General features: G+C 45.1%; 1 protein-coding gene across 1 annotated transcript; it reads right to left on the bottom strand.

Annotated features, from left to right (window-relative positions):
- Positions 1-1,655: 1,655 nt before the first annotated feature.
- TRIM42 (tripartite motif containing 42) lies at positions 1,656-24,750 on the bottom strand. Its single transcript, XM_028518964.2, has 5 exons — positions 24,410-24,750; positions 19,950-20,647; positions 15,410-16,233; positions 10,344-10,568; positions 1,656-1,742 (listed from the first exon to the last, which is right to left on the bottom strand). The coding sequence occupies exons 1-5, from the start codon at positions 24,748-24,750 to the stop codon at positions 1,656-1,658; spliced, it is 2,175 nt and encodes a 724-aa protein (XP_028374765.1).
- Between the last annotated feature and the right edge of the window lie 309 nt (positions 24,751-25,059).

Below are 25,059 nucleotides of genomic sequence, written 5' to 3'. Positions count from 1 at the left end.
CTCACCCTCCTCATTGGCTCTGTGAGTAGGTGTGATCCTGGTAATGCAATATTCATACCGTTCTATTTTTTTAGTTTAATTTCATTTTAGTTTATCAGTAGTAAAATCCCTGCTGGCATGTCATTTAATTTGCTCCCTGTGCTAATGATGATTCTGAAGCTTTTTACAGAAATGATTATATGGTAATACCAAAGTTGATGGTGGATTCAAGCCATCATTTACAGTAATAGGATCATAACGAAGCTCCCAGGGTAGTCCTTCTTCTAATGCTGTGGGGAGGTGGGGCAGGAATCTGCTTGGCTTCATCCCGTATTATTAGAAGATCCTAACCAGGGACCTCCCTCGAGGAGAAGGCCTTTTCTGGCTCTGACGCTGAGCCTCTGGGCAAAATAAAAGGTTGCATAGCAGTGGTCCTGCAGGTGAAGGTAGGTGGGCCGGCTCCACCTACAAGTGGGACAGCTCATGGACAGGATCGGACCAGAGGAGGTGGAGACCAGGGACCGCTTATGACTTTCCACATTCACTCCTGAATCTGTGCAAATTGACCCATGGCAGGGGAGGAGATGTTCAGAGGAGGGACATGGTACATGCCTGCCTTCCAGCATAAGTGCTTTTCTCCCAGGTGCTGAGGTGCTGTGTGAGCCTCACGGAGCCAGGCACTGGGACAGAGTAGATGAGACACCACCTTTGCCCTAGAGACTGGGGACAGAGAGCTCCTGAGTGTCCGGGGATGGAGAAGATGTCTCTGTGGGAGAGGAGAGGCCTGTATTTAGTGAGAACCCAGAGGTGGAGGGACCTGTCATCCCCACCTGGAGAATCAGAAAAGCTTCCTGGAAGAAGCGGATGAGCTGAGTCAGAAAAGGGGTGGGTTTAGGAGAGGGCCACTCCAGGCAGATGGAGCCAAGTCAGGCAGGAAACGCTGGGGGCCTCCTATTGTCTGAAGGGTCAGGGCAAGCTCAGGGAGCCTGTGGCTGATGCATGACCCTGCCACTCCTTCGGTGACTTGCTTCAAAAGCCACAGGGGAGCCTCGGATTAGGCATTCTACTGCTCCTTCTTTGCTCTGGGGACCAGAAGGGTAGAATGGGAGGAGAGGAAGCATTCTCAGCCCTTATGGCTCAGAGGCAGACCTCAGATCATGGGGTTAAACTTATGGGAAGGCAAGTTCAGGCCCAATAATTCAGAAAACACTTCTAACGATGCAGCATGCTTACTATTGAAAAGGACTGCAAGGTGAGGTAATGAGCTCCCTACCAATCAGTGACTTGTTCAAACACCAAAAGCTGGTTAGACTAATGCTACGAATGCACAGCCCTGACTGTGCAAAGCGCCCCCTTCACCGCCTTGCAACCTGGTGGTGCCACGTATGCAATTCTGAGCCCATGGGTAGAACTGAACCAATGGAGACATGGACACTTGCTGACTATTTTGTATCTTAGTTTCATAGTAATGAGCAGACAGCAAGCCATGACATCAGGCATTTCCTTTTATTAGCTCTTAGAAGACTCCTGCTGAAACAGCCCAGAGGTCCTAGGAACATCGTCTGCAACCTCATCGAAGAATGTGGTGAGAAAATACATATATGTATGTGCGTGTATACATGTGTCTGCTCTGTGGTGGGTCTCTGAGGTTGCTGCCTGCTCTGTGGGGGGAGGGCTCAGAAGCGCTTCTGAAGGGCAGACTGGATATTCTTCAGCAGGCCCCACTTGGCTCGGTTCTTCCCGTGCCCATCTGGTGTTAACACCTGCAATCAGAAGCAGAGAGCCATGGCACCAGCCGCGAGGGAAACAGCAACTGCCCGGAGCTGGGCCCCTGCTGTGTGCCAGCTACTGTGCTCATCACCTCATCAACAACGCCTGGCAACCCCGTGCCACTTATCCCATTTTATAGATGAAGAAATGGAGGCTCAGAAGGATTGGGTAGCTTTTCTGAAGTCCCACAGCTAATGTGTGGTGGGACTGGGATTTCACAGACCAGGTCAGCCCCCTGGGTCCTCCCAGACCCAGCAAATCACTGCTGTCACAGCTGTTGCCATTTGTAAATTTTAGCAACTGTGCTCGACTCTCCTGCCAGACTGTGATTAGGGTGTGGGGAAATGACAACCCTTCATCTTTGTCATTCCCACATTGGTTACAGTAAAGAGAAGTTTCTTAGAGAAGTAAATGAAAAGTGAGTAGAACCATAATTTGTAAATCTGCCAATTGGTTCTCTTTGACGTTTCATATTCTCTTTGATCGCAGTGAATTGTTGGTGATACCTATACAAGGCAGACTGCACTGGGCATCTGGACCCTGGAAGAGTCCAACCTACCCAGCTGAGGTGAGGATCTCCATGGTTTACCCTCACAGTGGTGGATTTCCTCACATCCCCTTTCTTCCCAGTGCACATCTACTGAAGGGGCATTTAGGGAGCGAGGCTGAGATCCCAGGATGAGAGACAGCACACTGGATCCAGGGGCTCTGTCTAGATGGACCGGGACTCATGGGACAAATGGGTGGGGTGTGGTTTGCATGGCAAAGAGCAATGGCTGTACAAAGTATGATGTCTCTATACACATTTTCTGTTTCTAACATTTTCTGTTTCTATCCAAAGGGAAAGGGCAAAAAAAGACACTTATTACCATTCTGTTCTCTAGTTTTACACAATTTATTTTCAGTTTTAGAGAAAACGGGGCTTTGTGCATGACATTGGATTGCCCCTGGCCAGATAAAAATGGGGAGAACACACAGAGATAACCTGACAAAAGTAATACAAATAATGTAGGATGGACATACAAAGCTATCGGGGACAATGAGGAAGGGGTAAGTGTTGTGAGGGGTGGGAATTGCTCATAAAAAAGAAAGGGTTTGAGTTGTGCCTCACGGAGAGCCAGGGTCTCTGGAGAGCACGCCTGTGGGCAATGTGTGAATGGGGCAGTGGGGGTGAGGTGTGTCTAGGAACAAGGGGGCCAGATGAAACCGCGCAGAAGAATCACAGACGGGAACTTGAGATGCCAAAAAGAAGTTGAAATAATAGTTGACATCTCCTTTCTTGCCCAAAATGCTCAGAAAGTTTTCCAAGTGAATTTTACCAAACTTTTCAAAAAGATTTGTTCTAGAAAATATTAAAAAAGCAAAAGCTTCTTACCTTGTCCTGGAGAACATTATGCTAAGTGAAATAAGCCAGTCAGAGAAAGATCGATACCATATGATTTCACTTACTGTGGAATCTAATGAACAAACTGAACTAACAAGCACAACAGAGTTGGACCCACAGAGAGCAGGCTGACAGCTGATGTGTGTGTGTGTGGGGGGGGGGGGGACTGAAAGTGGGGGTGGGGGGGTTGAACCGAAAGGATAAAGGTCTCATGGGCGTGGACCACAGGATGGCCATTGCTGTGGAGAGGGGAATGCAAGGGGACTAAATGCTAATGGGAAAATAAAATAAAGAAAAGGAGATGTGAATTCAGGATAACTTATGAGGGGAATATTTTAAGAGCACATTCTATCTAAAGCTATTATTTAAACTATTTCCATATCAGGGGGATCACCTTGTAAAGTACCTAATTGTCTAACCGCTATGCTGTACACCTGAAGCTAATACAAAATAACATTGAATATAAACTGTATTTGAGAAATTAAAAAAACCTTCCCAAAAGAAAAGAGTGATAGATCATACACATAGAAGAGGAATTGAATACGTATTCAGACTTATTCCAGAAATATCAATTGTCTTCAGATTAACTGAGAGACTCAATGCCTTCCTAATCAAATTCTACCTGGAATTTTTTTGTAATTCAATTTACTTATTCCAAAATTTATATGACGGAATACAGTTTTATGATTAACTAAATAAACCTTAAAAAAAGAAAGAAGGATAATGGAGAGACTTCCTTAGCAGATCATCAAGACGTAGTGCAGAGCTAAGTTAAGGAACAATAAAACTAGTGTGGTATTCACACAAGAACAAACAGACCAATGGGATATAGTACAGAACTCAGACCCATGTCCATATATGGCTATTTAATATAACATCAAAGTCGCACATGTATTGTATACTAATGGAGAAGACATTGCTTAGAGAAGATGATATTGGGAAAACTGGCTTACTAGATGCCCCAAAGAGTATATCCCAACTCAGCACTGCTTACAAAGGTAGAATGCGGATGGATTAAAGTTCTAAGTTTGAAAGGTGACACTCTAAAGTTAATAAAAGAATATGTGGGTGATTATCTTTGTGATCTAAACCTATGGAAGGACTTTTTAAACAAAACTTTAAAAGGTCAAACCATAAGGGAAAAAATGATGACTTTAATCACATCAAAATTGAAGATTTTGCTGTTTCATGAACAAAGTTAAAGACAAATGTCAGAATGGACAAGATATTAGCAATATCTAAAATCATTATCTAGGCTAAATAAAGACTTCCTGCCAATCACCTAGAAAAAAATGCAACTGTGAAATGGGCAAAGGACATTAGCAATCTAATTACAGAAGTGGGCATCCTGAAAATGGACAAGTATATCAAATGAAATTTAAAGCTCCACAGAAATAGCACTTAATACCCTATTGGGCTAGCAAAACAGTAGAAAGTCGGATCATACCAAAGGCAGGTGGGGGCTTAGAACATACCAGCCCTCACTCATTCCTCACGGAAGTGTGCGTGCATGTGGTCACATCAAGTAGGCGCACACTCCAAGGCCCAGCAATTGCACTCATGGTAGATACTGGTAAGGGCTGAGTGTGTCCTCCTAAAGCTCATATGTTGAAGTACGGTAGGGTACCCCCTCACCCCAAAATGTGACTGTATTTGGAGATAGGGCCTTTAAAGAGGTGATTAAGTTAAAAGGAGTGTGTTATCGTGGGCCCTAATCCACCCTGACTAGCATCCTAACAAGAAGAGAACACTCAAGCACACAGAGACCCTCCAGAGGGACACATGCATCGAGTAAAGGCTGAACGAGGACACGGGGAGGACAGATGTCTGGGAGCCAAGGGGAGGGGCCGCAGAAGAAACCAGGCCTGCTCGCACTTTGATTTTGGATGTCTAGCTTCCAGCACTGAGAGAAAGTAAGTTTGTTGTTTAAGCCACCCAGTCTGTAGCATTTTGATACTGGTGGCCCTAGCAGACTAACATCCCTGTGCCACCCACAGGGTGTCATGAGAGAGGCTGCACACCACAGTCATATGGAAAGTCATGGGCGTGCATCGTGGCTGATAGACAGGTCGAATGTGGTGAGCAGGGCACATTGTGGAGGGAGAGGCAGCACTAGAGTAAGGCAGTGACTTTCAACCTTTCTCACCTCATGGTACATATAGACTAATTCTAAAATTCTGCAGCACACCAAAAAATATATTTTTGGCCAATCTGGTAAAAAATAGGTATAATTATAATTCATTCACACTGAACGGCTATTGTTGTGTTGGCTGTCAGTGCCCCTGACTAAATAGTTAGACAGTGCATGCTTTAAAAATTCATGCGACACACCAGTTGGAAATCACTGCAGTAAGGGAGTAAATGTGCATAACAATATGAATGGATCGTAAACACAAAGGGTTTAGGGGAAGGAAGGTAAGCAAAGCAAGATATGTAACACAACACTTTTGTGTAAGTTAATAACACACAAAACAATACACATCATGTAAGAAGACATGAAAGCAACAAGATACACATAAAACATATTAGAATGAGTGCAGGTTCGATTCCCAGGCAGGATACATGCCTGGGTTGCAGGCCATGACCCCCAGCAACCGCACATTGATGTTTCTCTCTCTATCTCCCTCCCTTCCCTCTCCAAAGATAAATAAATAAAATCTTTAAAAAAAAACATATTAGAATGGATGTCCAGAGAGGAATGTCCATGAAAGGGAATAAATACATAAACACAAAAAGGCCTTGTACAAGCATATGTTGATAATGGACCATGAACTGAGGTGTGTGGTTAATTCAACCTTCTGTATAATAGGTTAAAAATAATAGGTCTAGCTGGAGCCTAAACTCTACTCACTCCAGGGTTCAAGCCCATCTGCAGGGCAATCCCAATAGCATTCCGTTCACATGAAGGATCAAGGATCCTTTGGTGGGGGACAGGTTTGGGGCAGCCATTCTGAGCGTGAAATAGTGCTGGTCACACAGATTGTCCCCCAGCCCCAATCCCTAAGATGTGTCACTCAACGTAGGTGGGGGCTCTGCAGCAGGGACAGAGAACAAACCAGATTGGGGATTTAGTGAAAGCAACATGAGATGCCCCGTGGGGCTGGGCAACTTGATCCACGGATGCAGTTCCATCCTGCACACAGCATGAGCACGAGGGGGCAGCACGGCAGAGACCCAGGGTTGCCTGCAAGACTGCCTGCTAAGCCCGTATCAGACGTGAGGTGGGGGCTGGGGGGACTCCAGTGCAGACAGGAAAGAGATTTCAGAGCATGGGTGGGGGCAGGGGTGCTGCATTTCCTCAAGAGCTGCAGGGAAGGACCCAGAACAGTATCAGTTTGTGACTATTGTTGGGCCTGAATTTTTACCTCCAAGTCTCATTCATGTAACTGGGGTCATCTGACTAGCAGATGTGGTAGACACAATAATGTCCCCTACAGATGTCCATGCCCCACTCCCAGGAACATGTGAGTATGTTAAGTTACATGGCAAAGGGGAGTGAAGTTGTTAGTCAGCTGGCCTCACAATAGGGAGATTATCCTGAATCACCAGGTGGGTCCAATGTAACCACAAGAGTCTTTCAAAGTGGCTGAATGGGGCAGAGGGAACCAGACACCGCAGCATGAGAAGGACTCAGCCTAATGGTGCTAGCTTTGAACATGGAGGAAGGGGTCACACACCAAGGAATGTGAGAGGTTGCTAGAAACTGGGAAGGGCAAGAATATGAATTTTCTCTGAGAGCCTCCAGAAGGAACACAGCTATGCTGACACTGTGACTTTACCCAGTGAGACCCAGTTTGGGTTTCTGATCTCTAGAATTGTCCAATAAGTGCATCTGTGTTGTTTAAGCCACTAACTTCTTACAGCAGCAATAGAAAATCAGTGTGCAGAGACAAAGTTGCCTTTGTTGTGGGGGATGCTTCTTGGAAGTTAGCTGGGATTTGAAGTCAGAGGGGGGCAATCCAGGTAAGGAGACTATTTTCAGAAATGGGGATGGTGGTGAGCAGGTACACTGAAGATGAGAGGAGGAACAGGAGGGGTACTGAGGCCAAAGCTTACAGGACTTGCCTACAAACAAATTTCTCCATTCCTTCAAAAATATCAAGCAGGATCTAGGATGTTAGAAGCTCTGAGCTGGGGGCTGTGGCCAAGACAGGGGAGTAGGGCCAACACAGTGTCTGTCCTCACAGATCTCGCAGCCTGGTGGGTTTGGGGCTTGGACCCAGGTACACCAGCCCAAGACCAGTGTTCTTTCTAATGCATGATCTTGCTTCTCAGAAAAACCGGTCTGGCTCTCACTACTGTTGGCTTCAACAACATTCTCCCAGAGTGAGGAGCCAGGTCCCCAGACCTGAGCCTGCCCTGCTGGGGGACAAAGAGCTCCCGTCTTGAATAAGACCTGGCTTCCCACTCAACTGCTTTGAGTACATGAGGCCAGACACATTTTCTTTAACAGCCTCAGTTTCTTCACCTGTCAAGTGAAGGCGGATAACTGCCTGCCCACCACGTAGTTGAGATGAGAGTGACAATTAATATACAGTGTCTGACACAGAGCTGGCCTTCAATAAATGGGACCTTTAAAAAGTGTTCAAGTTAATGTTCATGCTTCATGTACTATACCTCAAATAAAACTCCTTAAAAAAAATCAACAAGCCCCAGACTATAGTATACCACATACGAAAGGTACTATTTTACTTCCTTTACAAAAGCCCATATGATGGAAACATTGCATTTTGGAGAAGAAATGATCCTGCTGCCTCGTTAAATCACTTTAAACGAAACCTTTCAGGGATACCTGCACAAACCCGATGCCAAGGAAAAATATTTTGATTTTATAGGAAAGAGCTGAAGTCATTACTTTTATGAAACTTTATAAATGTCATTCAAACACACCATCTTATTTTCATTTTCTATGGAAGGCTTTACTTATGCTAATCATGACAAATGGTAAGGAAACCGCGCTTCCCCTGGAATGCTAATGCAGCCACAGACAGGGAGGAAGAATGACTTCTGATGGAAAAATCTATATGGTAGCTCTGTGACTCTGATAAAAACGGAGCTTCCAAAATCCCCTCATTAATTAGTGCTTTGCTCATTTAGAAATTATGTTGAAAAACAAAGGGACTCAGTGAGTTTCATTTCCAGGCAGGGAGTGCAGATTAATGGCTTAAGCCCCATTTCAGGGAGAACATTATTCTTGACTGATGGCTAAGACACTCAAGAGCTTTCAGGCAGCTTTTGCTACTTTGTAATTATTAATTTTGTCTATCAATTTATTTTTTTACTCTTTAATTTAGACATTCATTTGTATATTCATTTGTTTGGTCACAGTTTCACTCATGTATTCACTTAATAACCATCGAGAACCTGCTATGGGCACAGTCTGTGGTAAGCGCTGTAGGACAAAGAAAGACGAATTAGACATGAATTTTGTTCTCAAGGAGTTAGGGTTTAAGAAGGGAGACAAAACATCTGCTTAGAGCTGACATACTCCAGTCTTCCAGCTCTGTCCCTGTTCCTGCATTTAAAAATGACGGGAAAGAACATTGAAGAAAAAGTAGTGACACCATGGCGTGCTCTTCATGGGCAAGGCATTTCAGAGGAATTTTTTTTAAGTGAGAAGGCAGATGGTGTCAGATTGAAGGAAACATTCGTGGTCAGAAGCACATGCTGCAAAACACGGTAACAGCTGTGGGTGTCTCAGGCCCTGGGAGGAAGAATAGCAACAAGAAGGGCTCTGGGGCAACTGACCCACTGGGGCACTGGCCGGGGTAAGGCAGGAGGAACGGCCGGGCTGATGTCCCCATCCCACTTCCTCCCCCTGTGAGTGTCTGGCCCTGGGGCAGAAGGAGGAAGTACAGGTGCATCTTGGGCTCAGGAAGCAGAACAGGACCCTGAGAGCTGGCAATCAGGATGGAGTGGAGAGCACTCACCCCCAGGAGGCTGGCCACTGGGAGACTGAGCAACAGCATAACCCTGGGCCCACTCTACCTCCTGCTTCCCTGTGTCACTAGAGGTAGTGACCCATCCGATCCCCAGAGTCTCTTCTGCAATCATTTCACCAGACACAAAGGGAGTGTCACTAGAGGCAGAGAGAGAGATTGAGACGGAGAGAGGTAATGATTTTCCAGTTCCCTTGGGTATCAGATCAGATGCATATCCTGGCTGAAAGTGATCTCACGAGACTCCCTTCTCTGTGTGCCATAAATTTCCCTTTTAAAAAAATTTATTTTTCAACTACAATTGATATTCAGTATTATATTAGTTCCATGTGTACAATATAGTGGTTAGACAAGTATATAATTTACAAAGTGATCCTCCAGATAATTCAAGTACCCACCTGACAACATACATAGTTATTACAATATTATTGACTATATTCCCATGACTATTTTATAACTACCAATCTGTCCTTCTCAATCCCTCCAGCCCCCCAACCCTCCTCCCCTCTGGCAACTCTCAATATGCTCTCTGTATCTATGTAAATTTCCTTTTACAAAAGCTGAAATGGATGGACTTATTCTTTTTTTTTCTAAAGAATTCTTGATTAAAGCACAATCTATTCTGACTCCAAAGAATATCATCACTGTTGTATAGTGAGATAACTCTGAATAGTCTTGGTATTTTTCTTCCATTTCTCCTGTGAATATCAATAAAATCTCACACACATACTCACACACACACACGCACACACACAACTGTATGTCCCCTGGGGGTATATAGAAGAATCAGCCTTGCATTATAAAGAAGACAGCAATAATCTTGTACCCTGTCTTTTTGGAGTCTATCCTGATCTGTTCAGTGGCTTGCAGATAAACAAGTGAATTGTATCCTGCCTTTATATTCGTTAAATCTTAGCACCCAGTCCTTGCTTTGAGTCACCACCGGGGCTAACTCATAACTCTTTTTTGTGGTCCTTCTCATGCCACAATATTGTTTACTAGACCCTGAGCTCCCTGAAGATAAGGATTATGTCTTATGTTCTTCTGATTCTCTACATCCCAGCACATGTTTCTTTGAATCGAACTGGATAATTCTTAGGACGCATTTGCAAAGTTGATCGTCAGCAACCTTCTCTTTGGCCCTGAGATAACAAGCTTTCTGGGACTAGAGAGGCAGTCACATGCATGGTGCATTCTGTGGAATCAGGATCATCCTAACAGACCTGCGTCGAGAGCTGACAAAGGAAATCTGAAACTAATGTGCACGGTACCTTGCAGACATCGCTCCATTGCCCGGGACCGTTATCGTTGACGGCTCTGACTTTAAACAGATACTCGGTGTTTGGGGTCAGGTTGTGTAGCTCCAAACTCTGCTGCATTATGTCCCGAATTTGTCCACAGAGCTCTGTCCGCACATTGTTGGGAGGGGAAGTAATGAGTTCATAAAATTCCATCTCAAATGAGTCCACATCTTCTGTGGGGCACGTCCAGTAAACCTATGAAGCAATGAACATGTGGGTGTGGTCCCAGCACACACCTTTCAGCTTTCTTTCCTGTAGAGATTTGTGTCATTGACTATCTGCAGGGGGCAGTTGAGCTGACCCCATCCCCTCTGCCTGCTAAAGGCATTGAATTAGACCTCATGCAGCAGTGATGAAAGGCTGTATGATGAGGCCTGATAAGGTACTTGCAATGTGTTTTGAGGACAGAAAGATGCTCTTCTGAGTTCTGTGACTGTCAGTCCTCAAGGAGGTAACAACCACTGTCCTCCTAACACCATTAGCCAAAGTAACTACCAATTATTAAACTCTTACATGCATCAGAGTGCATGTCAGACACACTTAACTCATTTAGTCTTCACAACCCCTGGAAAGGAGATTTTATTATCCCATTTTACAGCTGAGGCTCAGAAAGGTTACATTTAGCAAATCCCCATAATGTAACCACAGAATCCTAGAAGGTGAAAAGTATGTATATTCCAACCCTCTATTTTATATATAAGAAAATACAGTTCCAGGGAGGAGAAATGACTTATTCAAGTAATAGAGAATATATGTTCACACTTAAAGCATGCAGTCTCAACTCTTGGGAGGAGATATATGAACAAGTAACTATTAGCAGATTGTGCCTGGCATATAAATATTTTATAACAATTGTATTTTAAATAGATATTGCATGCTTTATTCCCATTTTAGTAAATTTAAATGTGATAGTGTTTATAAAATTAATGTATAATTATTCTTTTATTTTTTTTAAGAAAGAACAGACATGTCTTTCTCACAGTTCTGGAGGCTGGAGGTCCAAGGTCAAGGCGCCTGCAGACTCAGTGTCTGGTGAGGGCCTGTCTCCAGGTTCACAGACATCCTTTCTCTCGCTGTGTCCTCACATGGCAGGAGGGTCAAGAGAGTTCTCTGCAGTCTCTCTCTTTTTAAAATTTTTATTGAATTTATTGGAGTGACGTTGGTTAATAAAATTATATAGGTCTCAAGTGTACAATTCTATAATACATGGTCTGTATATTGTATTGTGTGTTCGCCACCCCAAGTGAACTTTCCATCACCATTTACTCCCCCTTTACCCTCTTCTACCTCCCCACCCCCCTTTCCTCTGGTAATCACCATCCTGTTTTCCGTGTCTCTGAACTTTTGGGGTTTTTTCCTTGCTTTAAAAACTTTTTATTGATTTATGTGACAACAAAATTTTTTTTGCTTATCAAAAAACAAAACAAAACATAAACATACTCACTATGAAATACTTAGAAAATACAGAGAAAGTATAAGGGGAGAAAATAAATATCACTTATAATCACACAACTCAGTTAATAATTAATTATTATTTCTTTTCTCTTTTTGTATTCAAATTGTGTTTATTTAATATAATTATTATTTCTTTCCCACTTTGATATATACAAAGACAGAAATACTTGTGACTTGGATTATCTTGCTTTGATTCCTGCTCTGTATCACTTATTATATATTGTATATTTCCCTACATCATTAAAAATTCAGTAAAGCACCAACCTAATAACTGCCCACAAATGATTTAATCCTTCTGTTGTTTAACATTTAGGTTGTTTCCAATTTTGTTCTTTAATAAATAATGGTGCAGTAAACACTTTAGGGAATGAATCTTCATCTGAAGTTTTAATCATTTCTTTGGGAGGGGTTTCTAGAAATAAAATTGAGTTTTTATAAAAACTTTTTAGGATTTTTAAAATATATATTGACAAGTTATAACTCCAATTTTAAGAATATTTTCTATGCCAAAGCCTGTTTGAGATATGACAATTTAGATGTCATCTTCTGCATTACTGAGCACTATGACATCTGTATGAATTCCATTCCATGATGCCAAAATAGAGATCAAGGATATTTTTACATCAAACACCACTGTCTGGAAGTAAGGTTAGGCATCCTCTCTTGACAGCCTGGGACTCGACTAGGTTTTCCTGTGTAGGCTCCTTTCTTGACCTCACCCAGGGACCACTAACAGTTGGCATGGGATGACTGCTCTCCAAGCCCAAGCACAGAGCAGGCGTCACACTCCTTCCCTTCTAGAGCAAGATCCTGCCAACCTCCCAGCAGGTCTGAGTTGTATAGAGAGGAGACCTGATGTCACCCCGGAGCTAATGCCACATACACTGCAGGCTTTACTGATCTAGCATCATCTGGAAACGTAGGTTCAGCAGCTCAGTTGTGTTCAGCTCTTACACGAAGGGCAGAGGTGCTTTGCTTTATAAATATTTTATAATAATTGCATTTTGAAATAAGATATTGCATGCTTTATTCCAATTTTAATACATTTAAATGTCATAATGTTTATAAAATTAATTTCTAATTCTTCTTCTTTTTAAAAAATAAAGAACAGACATGTATTTCTCACAGTTCTGGAGGCTGGAAGTCCAAGATCAAGGCACCTGCAGACTCAGTGTCTGAAGGCCCATGGGAGGGTACGCTCTATGTTGTAACATAAGATCCTTCTTAATGTCAATTATAGACTCCAAAACATAGATTTTAATGTTTCAGGAGAATGGAAAAGTAAAGTCTGGTTTGTGCCTGGCTGTCATTTTCTTGTTTGAAGACCCTTGGTACAAAGTGTGGCCTGCAGACCAATAGCAATGGCAATATTGAAAGTTCATTAGAAACGAAGAATCTCAGCCCCACTGAGACCCACTGAAACAGGACCTGCATTTTAACAAGATCCCCCAGTGCACATTCATATTTGAGTATTGCTAGGCAGGGTTTCAAGGATGCTAAACATGTCTGGGAGTGTGCTCCGGTTACGGGGCCAAAAGATGGATTGTGCCACCAGGAAACAGAAATGTCCCTGGAGAGAATCCTAAGGTTAGAGAAGACAATGTTCATAGCAGCACAATTTATGATAGCCAAGAGCTGGAAGCAACCTAGGTGCCCATCAGTAAATGAATGGGTCAAAAAAACGATGATATATTTACACAATGGAATACTACACAGCAGAAAGAAAGAAGGATCTCCTACCCTTTGCAACAGCATGGATGGGACTGGAAAGCATGAGGCTAAGTGAAATAAGCCAGGCAGTGAGGGACAAATGCCATATGATCTCACCTTTAAGTGGAACCTAATCAACAAAACAAACAAACAAGCAAAATATAACCAGAGACATTGAAATAAAGAACAATCTAGCCCTGGCTGCCATAGCTCAGTGGATTGAGCACAGGCTGCGAACCAAAGTGTTGCAGGTTCGATTCCCAGTCAGGGTACATGCCTGGGTTGCAGGCCATGACCCCCAGCAACTGCATATTGATGTTTCTCTCTCTCTCTTTCTCCCTCCATTCCCTCTCTGAAAATAGATAAATAAAATCTTAATTTTTTTTTTTAAAAAAGAGCCCTGTCCATTAAAAAAAAAAGGAAAAGAAAGAAATTAAGAACAATCTGTAACCAGAGGGGAGATGAGAGGGGATAATGGAGGGGGAGGGGAGAAGGGTTTTCAGGAACAACTATAGAGGACCCATGGACAAAACTAAGGGGGAGTAGAAGCAGGGGAGGGAGGGAGGGATGGCCGGGGTATTGGTGGGGAACTGATGGGGGTGAATGCAGACAACTGTACTTGTACAACAATAAAATAATTTTAAAAAATAAAATGATGGAACATGTCAAAAAATAAAAGTAAAATAAAATAAAATATCCAGTGACATGTTAATCTTTTTTTCTTCCCTGAACTTTAATAGGGTATTCTACAAACAGTTCACTGGAGATTCAGCTGGATTTGAGAGGAATGTTAAAGAAAAGGCTTTTTTGTCTGTGTTAGACCAAGGGCATCAAAAAGAGGTCATGACCCGGAAGCCAGGTAATGGCAGTTGGAGAGATCTATGAGAGATCCATCCCCCATCTCCCCCAAAAAGTTGAATCTTAGGAGATAAGAATTAGAATACCATTGGGGATTAACCTTCCAACCTATCCAGATCAGAGAAAGTCTGGATATTCTCTTTAGGAATGGTAGCAGTTGAAAGGAATCATAGCTAACAGACAATGGAACCTGCATTTCTAATCTCATTTCTGGCTTTCTCTACTATTGCAGGCCTTCCTCTGGGAAATATTACACTTTTCAAGAAGTCTCTCCAAATTATGTTGGTTCTCATATTGGGTTCTTTTTCAGTAGAGAAACTACCTTTGAAGTGGGTTTGGGGTTTTCAGATGTATTTCTGACTATGAGTTAAGTACACTGTTTGATTTAATTCAGCCTTGGACTCCTTATGATAGGGGACTCAATAGTTGGAAATTTTTAGTAAATAGTTAATAAGCCTAGTAGGTAATGCATTTGTTAAAGCTATTGTTGCAGGAACTGCAGGTACGGCTGGCCACACCTGGGAGAACAGCTAACCTCCTGGGGCACAGCTGAAGACCACTGCCTGGGGGACAACTAACTGTCCAGACCAAGAATGCTACAGTTTTTAAATTTAATTTTCCCTGAATTTCAAAATCTCTCATTGCACTTTGTTCTCTGTCATAAAAAAGCTGGCTTGGAAGGAAGTGTAAGACAGTTTGTTAGCGTACGAACCCACCATCTTCTCAGATCGCTGGCCATCTGAATAAAGCACCCATAACGATTCAATCCCTGTCTCTGCTTATTGGGTCTGGTATGTGACAGGCAGCAAGAATGCTGGCTTTTCCGGTTTCACTTAGATTTCAGGAAAGTATATCTTTTGAATGGGCTGACCACAAAGAGTCGAGAGGAGCCAACCTGAGTGACCAGACCTTAGAGGTCAAAGCAGTCAGTGAAATCTTTTCTGACTACCTGCCTCCCTTTCATACCCCACACCCTCTCACCTTCCCCACAGGGCCCAGGGCCTTTTTCTTACCTTGGCAGCTCTTGGGTATACCAGAGTCTGGTAGATAACAATTGGGCCCGGGGTCTTCACAGAGCCATCGTTGAATGAGTACCAGTTGTGAAAGCTGCTGCTGGTCTGTGCAGACTGGTTTTCTGGCCCTGCACTCCAGTAGGTGTAGAGGCCGTCTGTGGTTTTGGCAGGTGCAGTGGACTGGGCTCGCCCACAGGCCTCTAGACCCCCCTTGGCCCTCTCTCCCCCGATGGTGTTGAAGGACAACATGGAGGAGCTCCTCTGGTATATCTGCTGGTTGCCAAAGCTGTGGGTGCTGAAAGTGACCTTCCTGGCAATCATCATTTCAGAGTGTGTGGGATAGGGGGAGGGCAGGGAGTCCCCTGAGGAGCAAACCTTCTTGGGTCCCATGGGGAAGAGCTCATGGATGGCACTGGAGAGCTCAGCAAAGTCCAAGGGCATGCAGTGCAAGGAGTGCAGCCGGAGCTGTGGGTCAGGCCGGTAGGTGCTCTGGATGCCATCCTCGATCTGTTCTGCCAGAATCTTGGCAGACTGCAGGAATGCCACTTGGCCCGTCTCCTTCAGTGCTTCCTTGGAGTAGGCAATCAGGCCATCCATTTCGTTTACTTTCACGGTTGTAACGTTCACATATCTTTCAATCTCCTTCTGCCTGGACACTTCAAGATTCTCGACCTGCTCCATGATCAATTTCTCTTTTTCCTGCAGAATGCTGCGCAGCTTGAGGAATCCATTTCTGATCTCTTTTCGCTTCACCTCCTTGTCAGCTTTAAAGCTGCTTTTTAAAATGTTGAATTCCATTAGGTCATTATCAATTTCATATCGGACTGAAAAACAACCGAGTTAGTTACTTCAGTTAACGTTTTCCTCTTGCCAGATATCAAAGACAGTAGTAAACTGGAGCAAGTTACTTTGGACTCCAAGGAAATAGCTGGAGAGGGAAGGAAGGGACTAGTAGCTGGGCTGAAACACGCTAGAGTGCATTTTATAAAATGATTTATGAAATGCACTTGGCCTCCTTCATTACACTCCTATCTTCCTCCTTCTCTAACACTTCCCTCAGATATAACAGCTATCCTTCCCTGGCACACTTCTATCTTGTAACAATAATCTCTGTGACCTTGGGTCTGAAGTTGGAAGTTCAAGGCCATCCTTGATATTAATTTTCATCAGATGCACTTGCCAGCAAATTGGACCTGAGAAGATGTGATATCACAAAGGGACTGGTTTTCCCTGTGTGAAAGCTAAGCTTTTACAGGGGTAGAAGAAAGAACTAGATTTCTGATGACTACTTCTAAATGTTGCCATGCCTCATTTACCAAAAACCCAGCTCTAGAGAGTAGGGCTACTCTTTCACATGACTCTTCTTCTCTGCTGGGGACTCTACTCTTTCAGGTTCAGCTGGGCCCCCTCTTTCACTTTCCCCCAACTTCCTTTAACTAAAGGGTCTGCTATTATACTTCAAGGAGAACCCAATTCATCCTGCATCCTCTCACATGGTATTTGGATTTTAAGTTCACTTAGTCATTTAACAAACACTGATTGGACACCCGTTCCATAGCACCTGGCTTTCGAGGCACTGGGATTACAGATATAAACATGAGAGGGCACTGAGGTCCAGGGCACTCACAAACCCAATGATACTACAGCACAGAGGAGAGGACACTATCATAGGGGAGCATGTGGCACATCTCTGTCTGTGAAATGGGCACCTTTGTTGGCTTCCCAGGGGTTTAGGCATTAGGTAGTGATTTGAAGATATGTGGCCTATTCCAAAATAAGGTCCATGAAGGCCAACTCTGCTGAGAATTGACGAGCAACAATCTGCTCCCAGTTTTACTCAGTAGTGGGAGTGATTGAGTCTTCTCTGCACTTGGTTCTTAACATAGTCCAGGGCCCATGGTGAGCTGGGCCTTTGTGGGTGGTGGTCATTCTAACAAAGATATGTGTTTGAGTGAGAGAAACCCTAGGGTTCCGTGAGACCCTGGTGACAGGGACCACGGTTATCTTGGTTACCACTATGCCCAGGATGTGTAGAGGTGCTTGAAAGTTGTGTGTTGAGTGAAAGCTACTCTGTCCTGTTTTCTAATGTCTTTGGGGTGCACATCAGCAGTGTTATTCCTTGGCCTACTTTCTAAAGTCCCTATTTTCTTTGCCCACCTTTTCCCACACACAGGCCCAGAAGAGATGAGGAGGCAATGCAGATGAAGGCTAACAGGAAACTGTCAGGATGTGGTTGCAGTGGGGCTAAGAAGTGACCCCTGCCCTCCCCAAAGGTAAGCACTACTGTGAATTATGACAGCTGAAATTCCACTTCATGCATTAATTTCCTTGACTATTTAATAGTTACTCACCATCAAAGATACTTGGATAGGATATTTCTTGGTTTATTAGGGATTAGTTAAGCTTAAGTGCAGTAAAGTTCTAAGAGATAGGCAAAAAATTTCCTAGATTAGGGAAAAGAGGCAGACCCAGGAGTAGGGGAAGGAGGAGGCCAGAAGCACCCCTCTCCCTTACAAATATGACAACTTTGCAAGAGCTGTCTTAGAGCAAAGTCAAATCAAAGTCTCTTTCAGGCAAAATACCTAAATGTAGCTATTATTTATCAAACACATATATGAACCAGATCCATATGTTATACATATTATGGATCATATTCATATATTATTATATATTACACATATCTATGAGGAAGAGATTGTCCCCATTTATAGAGGAGGATACTAAGGCTCAGAGAGGTTAAGTGACTGTGCAGTGTCACACAGCAAGTAAATGGGAGAAACCAGGGCCTGTCCCTAATTTTTTCCTCATACCAAAGCCTATATTTTTCATTGGTCCAGCTGTGGTTCTCAGCCCTCTGTGAGCACCAGAATCACCTGGGGAACTTTAAAAACCCTCTTCTTATGCCCTCACCTGCTGAGATTTTGGATTGGCCTGAGCTGGGGCTCAGGAATTCAGGTGAGGAAATTTGCAGCTAGGTTCAGAGCTAATCTAGGGAATCTTGTGGGGATCCTTTTAAAAATGCAGATTCCCATGTTGCCTGGATTAAGTGGAGCCTGCGGTTCTACGTGTCTCATGAACTCCCAGGAGCCGCTGGTGCTGGTTAGTAGGGCTCCCCAGGAAGTGCTGATGTGTAGTGCGGTAGACCCCGCAGCTCTAAACACACGACTTCCCTCCGGGGCCCAGAGTCTTTCCACTAGTGTTCTTAGATTGCCTGCTTTTGAATTACCCAGAGATCTGTTTAAAATGCATATTTATGGCACCTCCCCAGAAGGCAAATTGAGTTCTTAAGAAGTTTGAATGCTGTTTAATTTTTTTTTCCTTTGCAGGGATGGACAGGCTAAATTCTTTACCTGTATCTCAATGGATATGTCATGAAGGCGGCCCCTGCCCCCCCTCTGGAATGGTTACTGGGGCCCTCTTTCCCTGAACTGAACTTCACTGTCTGACTGTTAGATGCTGTGGACTCTCAGAAAACTATCCTAGGGTTCTCCTGTGTTCAATGTTTAGCCTTTCTGTGCTTGTTATAGCAGCCGCAGGAGGCAGCCCCTTCCCCATGCTGAGGCTCCAGAGAATCCACCCCTGCCGTTGAGGTCAGGGTGGGTCTGCCAGTGACTAGCTGCCTTTGCCAATTACTCCTTGGAACTCCACTTGTCTTATCCATGGAGGGAATTTTAATGCTTGTACTGTAGGATCGTTGAGGAGAGTAGACATAATTTTTCCAAAAGGACCGGGTAAAGTAGGTCTTTAACAATGGAGATATTCCCAGGGGAAAAGGGCCCTAAAAGGATTCCTGAGATCCTCATGTCTCATCAGGTGAATGCACACCCAGAAATCACAGGGCTGGTTGCTGAACCCCATAAATATTGTGTGCTGGGTTCCATGGCAGAAACTGGAGTCAGTTTCTCTCATAGAAACCAGAACCACATTACATGTAGCCAGTATAAAATAACCTTGAGCAGGCATGCAGAAGACAGCAACGCTGTTGACCAATATATTTTTTACCATTTCTGAACTTCCCTGTTATGTGTTTACCACTGATTCATTTACTTTGCTGTTTGCAAGCTTCAGGGAAAATCCATCAGGGAAAATTTTAGACTGAGATAATTCTCAACACTGACTTAATTGTTTCCCCCTGCAAACTGGGAAAGTACTGCTGAAATCTGACTGTAGTGACCAAACACCTTAGAAAGGCTCGCAGAACTTCAGGGGACTGTAGGGTCAGACTTTTCATTTTCCAAAGGGGAAAATGGGGCCCAAGATCATGGAGGTTATAAGTAGGACTATAGAATCCTTATGGACTTTGTTCGTATCAGACCACTTTTTTATTTCATTGTTTTTTGCATGCTTCACATAGAATAACTCATTTAATCCCCACAATCACACAGTGAGGGAGTTACTATTATTTATCCCCATTTTATAGATGAGAAAACTAAGGCACAGGAAGATTCACTGGCTGGTGGTAGCTGCCAGGTACCGACACCAAGCTGATGACTTGCAGCTTAGCTCAGTGCTATTCTGGAGGGGACAGAGGGGACCAGACCTGCTTTGAACTTGGCAATGGCACTGAAGAGTGCAGCGGACCTCTCGGAGCAGGCGTCAATGAGACTGACAGTGTCATGGCCGTTGTGGAATGAGGTCTTGCAGAAGTTGCAGAGCAGCTGGTTGTCATCACGGCAGTACTCTACGATGCGGCTGGAGGGGTGGTGGATGCAGATCTTCTCGTCCTGGTCCTCAGTGCTGGTGTCCACGAAGACGTGGTCCTGCATGGCCACGTCTGAGTGGAAGGCCTTGAGGCATTCGTTGCACAAGTTGAGGCGACAGGTGACGCAGCGCTTGTAGGCAACACGGCGGTTGCGGCAGACCTGGCAGAGCATGGGCCCGGTGGAGCGGTCGAAGCGCCACTTGAGGTAGCCGTGCTGCTGCATGTAGCGCTTGGTGAGGTGCCCGCGCAGGTAGTTCTCGGGAAGCTGCATCTTGTGGCTGTAGGGCATGCAGTGGGAGCGGCTGCACACCGGGCAGATGAGGATGAAGAAGTTCTCGGTGACCTCTGCGTGCTTCTGCAGCCGCCGCAGGCACTTCTCGCATAGGCTGTGGTTGCAGGGCAGCATAAACGAATGCAGGCGCAGCCGGCCGCACATGGGGCAGGAGAGGTGGCCCACGAGGTGGCTGCTCGTTGGCATTAACTTCACCTCATCCACCTGGATATCGCTGCTTCCTATGCGCAAGGCAGTTTTGGAGCTGAAAGGAAAAGCAAACACAGGTCGGGCTTCAAGAGCAGGGTCCTCTAGAACTTGCTGCATTTCCCAGCCTGGGAAAATAGCAGAAGGCCACTGAGAGCAGGCCTGTGGGATGGCCAGGAGTGTGGACTCAGTACCGGGGTGCCTGGTTCCAAACCTCCCTCCACTATCTTTAGGCTGGGCGATCTCTGAGAAGTTAATGACGCTCTCTCTGCCTGTTTCCTCATTATAAAGTTAGAACCCACTTGGGGTTTCTTGGGAGGGTTACAATTGAATTTAATACCTGTAAGGTGGTAGAGAATCTCTGAAACTAAGTGCTTGTTATTTTTGAGCAAGAGAAAAGCAGCCGAGACTGGCCTAGCACTAACTGTCTGGCCTTGGCGTTCTGTTGACCATAACAATAACCCAGAACACCAACACCAGGCAAGGCCATTCTGGGACTCTGATGAAGCAAAGCAGAAACAAGACCATTTCATCTTTGAACTTGGACGAGAGCAAGAGCATTGTCCACAGCACATAAATGACCAAACATCCCCTCTCCTGTTTAATGAGAGTGACTGCTGCGTTTTCACCAACTGCGGCCTTAGGCCCCCTCTGTTCCTCCCTACTTCTAGACTAGATTTATTAAGATATCCAATCGAAGATTTATCCCTGCATCCTCACCTAACAAGAACCTAAATCCTATAAGAACTTATTGATTCCTTCTTGTTGAGACACCTCACACTTAAGTATGTGTGTGTCTCCACTTGTTGTAATGAGGCAAAGCATCCAATCTTATCCAACTACAGGTATGTTCTTAATGAGTTTTGCCTGGAGGATATTGGCATCAGTATTTCTATTAGTGAAAAATGGAACACTGGGGATGATGGGTAACGTGTCCTTCCCAGGACACCAGGAGGTCAGTGCCTGAGCCAAGCCTGAAACCTGGGTGTCTCACCACCAGAAAATCAAGAGTTAAGGATCTGGGCCCGTAACCCTTTGGCTGCACATGATGGAATGTACCACTGCAGGGTTGTACCTTTGAGATTGGTTTCTTAACCTCCCCCATTTTCAGTTTCCTCACCCGTAAATCAAGGCTCACAATGCTACTTCTTTCATGAGAATTTTACAAACTCTACCTGAGATAATCCATGATGAGTGCTTAACCACTGGTACCTAGGAAGCATTCCATAAATGTGGCCACTATAATCACTACCCTCTGGTACTAGCCAGCTAATGTCCACAGCAAAGCAAAGCAATGGTCAAGACCATGAAAAGTGTGTGCTGGCATGGTTTGTGTGTGTGTGATTTGTCTAATATCTGAGACTGATTACATGTATTATAGATCTATAGACAAAGTAAAAGCATACTTGTAAAATTCAAGTGCAAACTGGGGAAAAAGCAGTTTATGAAAATAAGTGAATTAGCTATGGGGATGGAGGTGTCACCAGGTATGGAATTTGTGGCTGTTCCTATTTCTTTTGCTCTATTCACATTAATGATGTTTGGGTGTTGATATTGACATTGTGACTGTGTTCTCTTCTGCTTTTGCCTTCGTGGTCCCTATATGCTGCCATCTCCTTCCTCACTCTCTTGCCCAGAGACCTATGTTCAGAGCCCAGACAGTAGAAGGTGCTACCCAAGTATACTGGAATGAGTGGCCCTGTGGTGACAGAGGGAGCCCCTTGTGGAGACCCAGGCACCTGGGAAGCTCATCCCTTAGGATGTGGATCCTGGGCTCCAGGCTTGTTCCCTCTCTACCTTCCTAGGCTCCAGCCTGAGTCTGGAAGGGGTCACGTGGAGGAACAGCCCCATTGTGCATGTGTTGGCTGGATGGGCCTTGCTGGTTAGTAAGGTGGGACTCTTGAGAATCAGGTATAGAGGCAGGCAGCATGAGATATCAGAAAAAAGAAGGGAGGGAAGGTGGTGTTGGGGGAAAAGAGAGAGAGAAGAGCTAACACACAGGTGTCAATGGCTCAGAGAGCTGGGGTGGAGGTGAAAAGAAGTGAGAAGACGAGGTGAGTAAGGCAGAGAGTGCTGAATGAACCACAGTGGGACAGGATGAGCAAGACGCTGAGCAGTAAGCAGCAGTGAGGAACAGGAGCAGCCGTGGTTCAGAAACCAGGAAAGAGGCCAGATGGAAGATGAACCTCCGTGAACCCAGAGCCAACATCCTGACACTTGCAATAGCATCTTTCACCATCTTCTGAAAGGCTCACTGGCTACAATCCCATGCCAGCACCATCATCTAGCCCAGCAGCCTTGCCTTCTTGCTGAGACATCTAGCCTCTTCCCCTCTGCATGGCTTTCACCCTCTCCCAAATCCATGCTTGTTCTCCTTGCTCCTGGGTTCTCACTGTAATGCCTGGCAAGTCTCCTGACTTCCCTCCTTGCACCATTCAAGCTATTCTGTATTTTAGAATCACTGGGGGTGGGGTGCAAGCTTTTAAAATTCTGATGCCCAGGTGGTACTACAGACCAATTAAATCAAAATGTCTGGAGATGGGGGCCAGGCATCACTATTTTTTAAAGATTCCCAGGTGATTCCAATACAAAGCAAAGTTTGGGAGCTACTGACCTAAGGCATCTTACCAGAACACCAATGTCATCCCTTATCTGTTGAAATGGGCTCAGGGACCCTCCTGGCTGGTGCATAGAAAATGGGGCAGCAAGGAGAGAGAAGTGTGGACACTGCACCTTAGAGCTTCTCCAGCCAGAACCTCTGGGCTCTCTAGTCATGCAAGGACCATGAGAGGTCCACGAGCAAAGAATAACGTTTATTAAGCATCTACTAAGTGGTTAACTGCAAAGTGGATCATACTCGTCCCCCAAATTCACCCAACCTTTGCTCACAGAATTGCTTTTCTGACCTTGTAAGGCTTCAAACCTGCCTCTCCAAGTCCTGTAATAGTGCTGAGCTTTGATCTTTCCTCCTCTAAGAAGTCCATCTCTACTACTCCAGGTCCCCTCATGTGTGACATAAAAAGACTGGTTTGGTCAGAGCAAGAGGAAATATATTTGATGGCTGATACAGAGGCTTAATGCCCCCAAAGAGTGATTGAAACCCTCAGGGCCATGCCCGCTGGATGGGAACAAAGAGAAAGCTGGCAGGAACGCACAGCTACCTGGGGCCCTTTTGCAGGCGGTGGGGTCAACAGTGGCCTGTGGAAGCGACCACCACTTTGCCAGTAAGTGTTGCAGATATCAAGAGTTCAGAGGAGGAAGAGAAAGAGCAATTTACATTTTTATGTGACATAACATTACAAAACACACACATTAATCCTCATGCCCACTGATTCGTGGCAGGTATTGTTCTCTCCCTTTTGCAGCAGAACATTTAAAATTGAGAACACATGGACTCTGGGTTCAAATCCTGGATGCATCTGACTGGCTGTATGATCCTGGCAACTTCGCCTACAAGAGACTTTCCTGATTGGTAGGGTGGGCACAGAATGAGAGTCCCATGGGGTCACACAGGCCAGGCCTGGTGAGTCGCTTCAGCACTGAGGACTAACTATTACTGTCTTGCAAGGGGAGAGAGTGACACTCAGGAGAGCACAGTGCTCAGTCACAGGGCAGTGGACCTTGGATTTGGAACTCAGGTCAATACGTGGTTAAGAACTGTTTAGGACACACTTAATTGCTATAAATTCCTGGCCTCCCTTTTCCAGATAGAGAAATGGACTCAGGGCGGAATGACCAACCTGCCCTATGGACTCCACAGCCAGAGGATGTCCCCAGTGTCCTGAGCCAGGGTGGTCGACATGGGGTGCCCTATACTTACGAGATTCGGACGCTCCTGAGGCGGCCCTTGCGGAACGTGATGGTGACATTGCGGCAGCATCGGCTCTCGTAGTAGTAGCACTGGATGTTGCTGCTGGCCGTGCAGCAGCACTTACAGTTGGGGTCATTGGCCCAGGAGCAGCAGCACCAATGGCAGTTGGGGTTCTCGGCGCAGGTGCAGTGGCAGCACTGGCAGTTCCGCTCGTCCTTGTATGGGCAGGGGAAGCAGGTGCAGTTCCGCTCGGAGGTGAAGAGGAACTTGCAGCACAGACAGGAGCATAAGCGAGGACAGCACCTCTGCCATGTGCAGCAAGGGGAACAAACACACATAGCCGTCTCCATGGTTCCAATGTCTGTGTCACCTGCCCCCCCTTCCCAGAATCCTGCTGTCAGCCCTCCTGGGATGGGTTCCTCCTCCCCCTTGGAGGTTGCAAGGGGTTGGCTGTTATGAGGCCTTCACAGGCCGTGTCCCTACTAGGAAGCTCATGGGCTGGCATTGACATATATCAGCCTGAAGCCATTTGCTTATGTCACAATCCCTGTCCCTCCACCAAGTCTCATCATGCAGGGCAGGTGGGAGGGTGAGATCTGAGAGTTGGGGGCGGGTGGGCTGATGGATGCCCCATCTTCCATAGGACCAGCTCCGAGGAG

The sequence above is a fragment of the Phyllostomus discolor genome, chromosome 7, assembly GCF_004126475.2.
Source record: "Phyllostomus discolor isolate MPI-MPIP mPhyDis1 chromosome 7, mPhyDis1.pri.v3, whole genome shotgun sequence".
NCBI classification, from domain to species: Eukaryota; Metazoa; Chordata; class Mammalia; order Chiroptera; family Phyllostomidae; genus Phyllostomus; species Phyllostomus discolor.
This window is presented reverse-complemented; position numbering and strand designations above follow the sequence as displayed.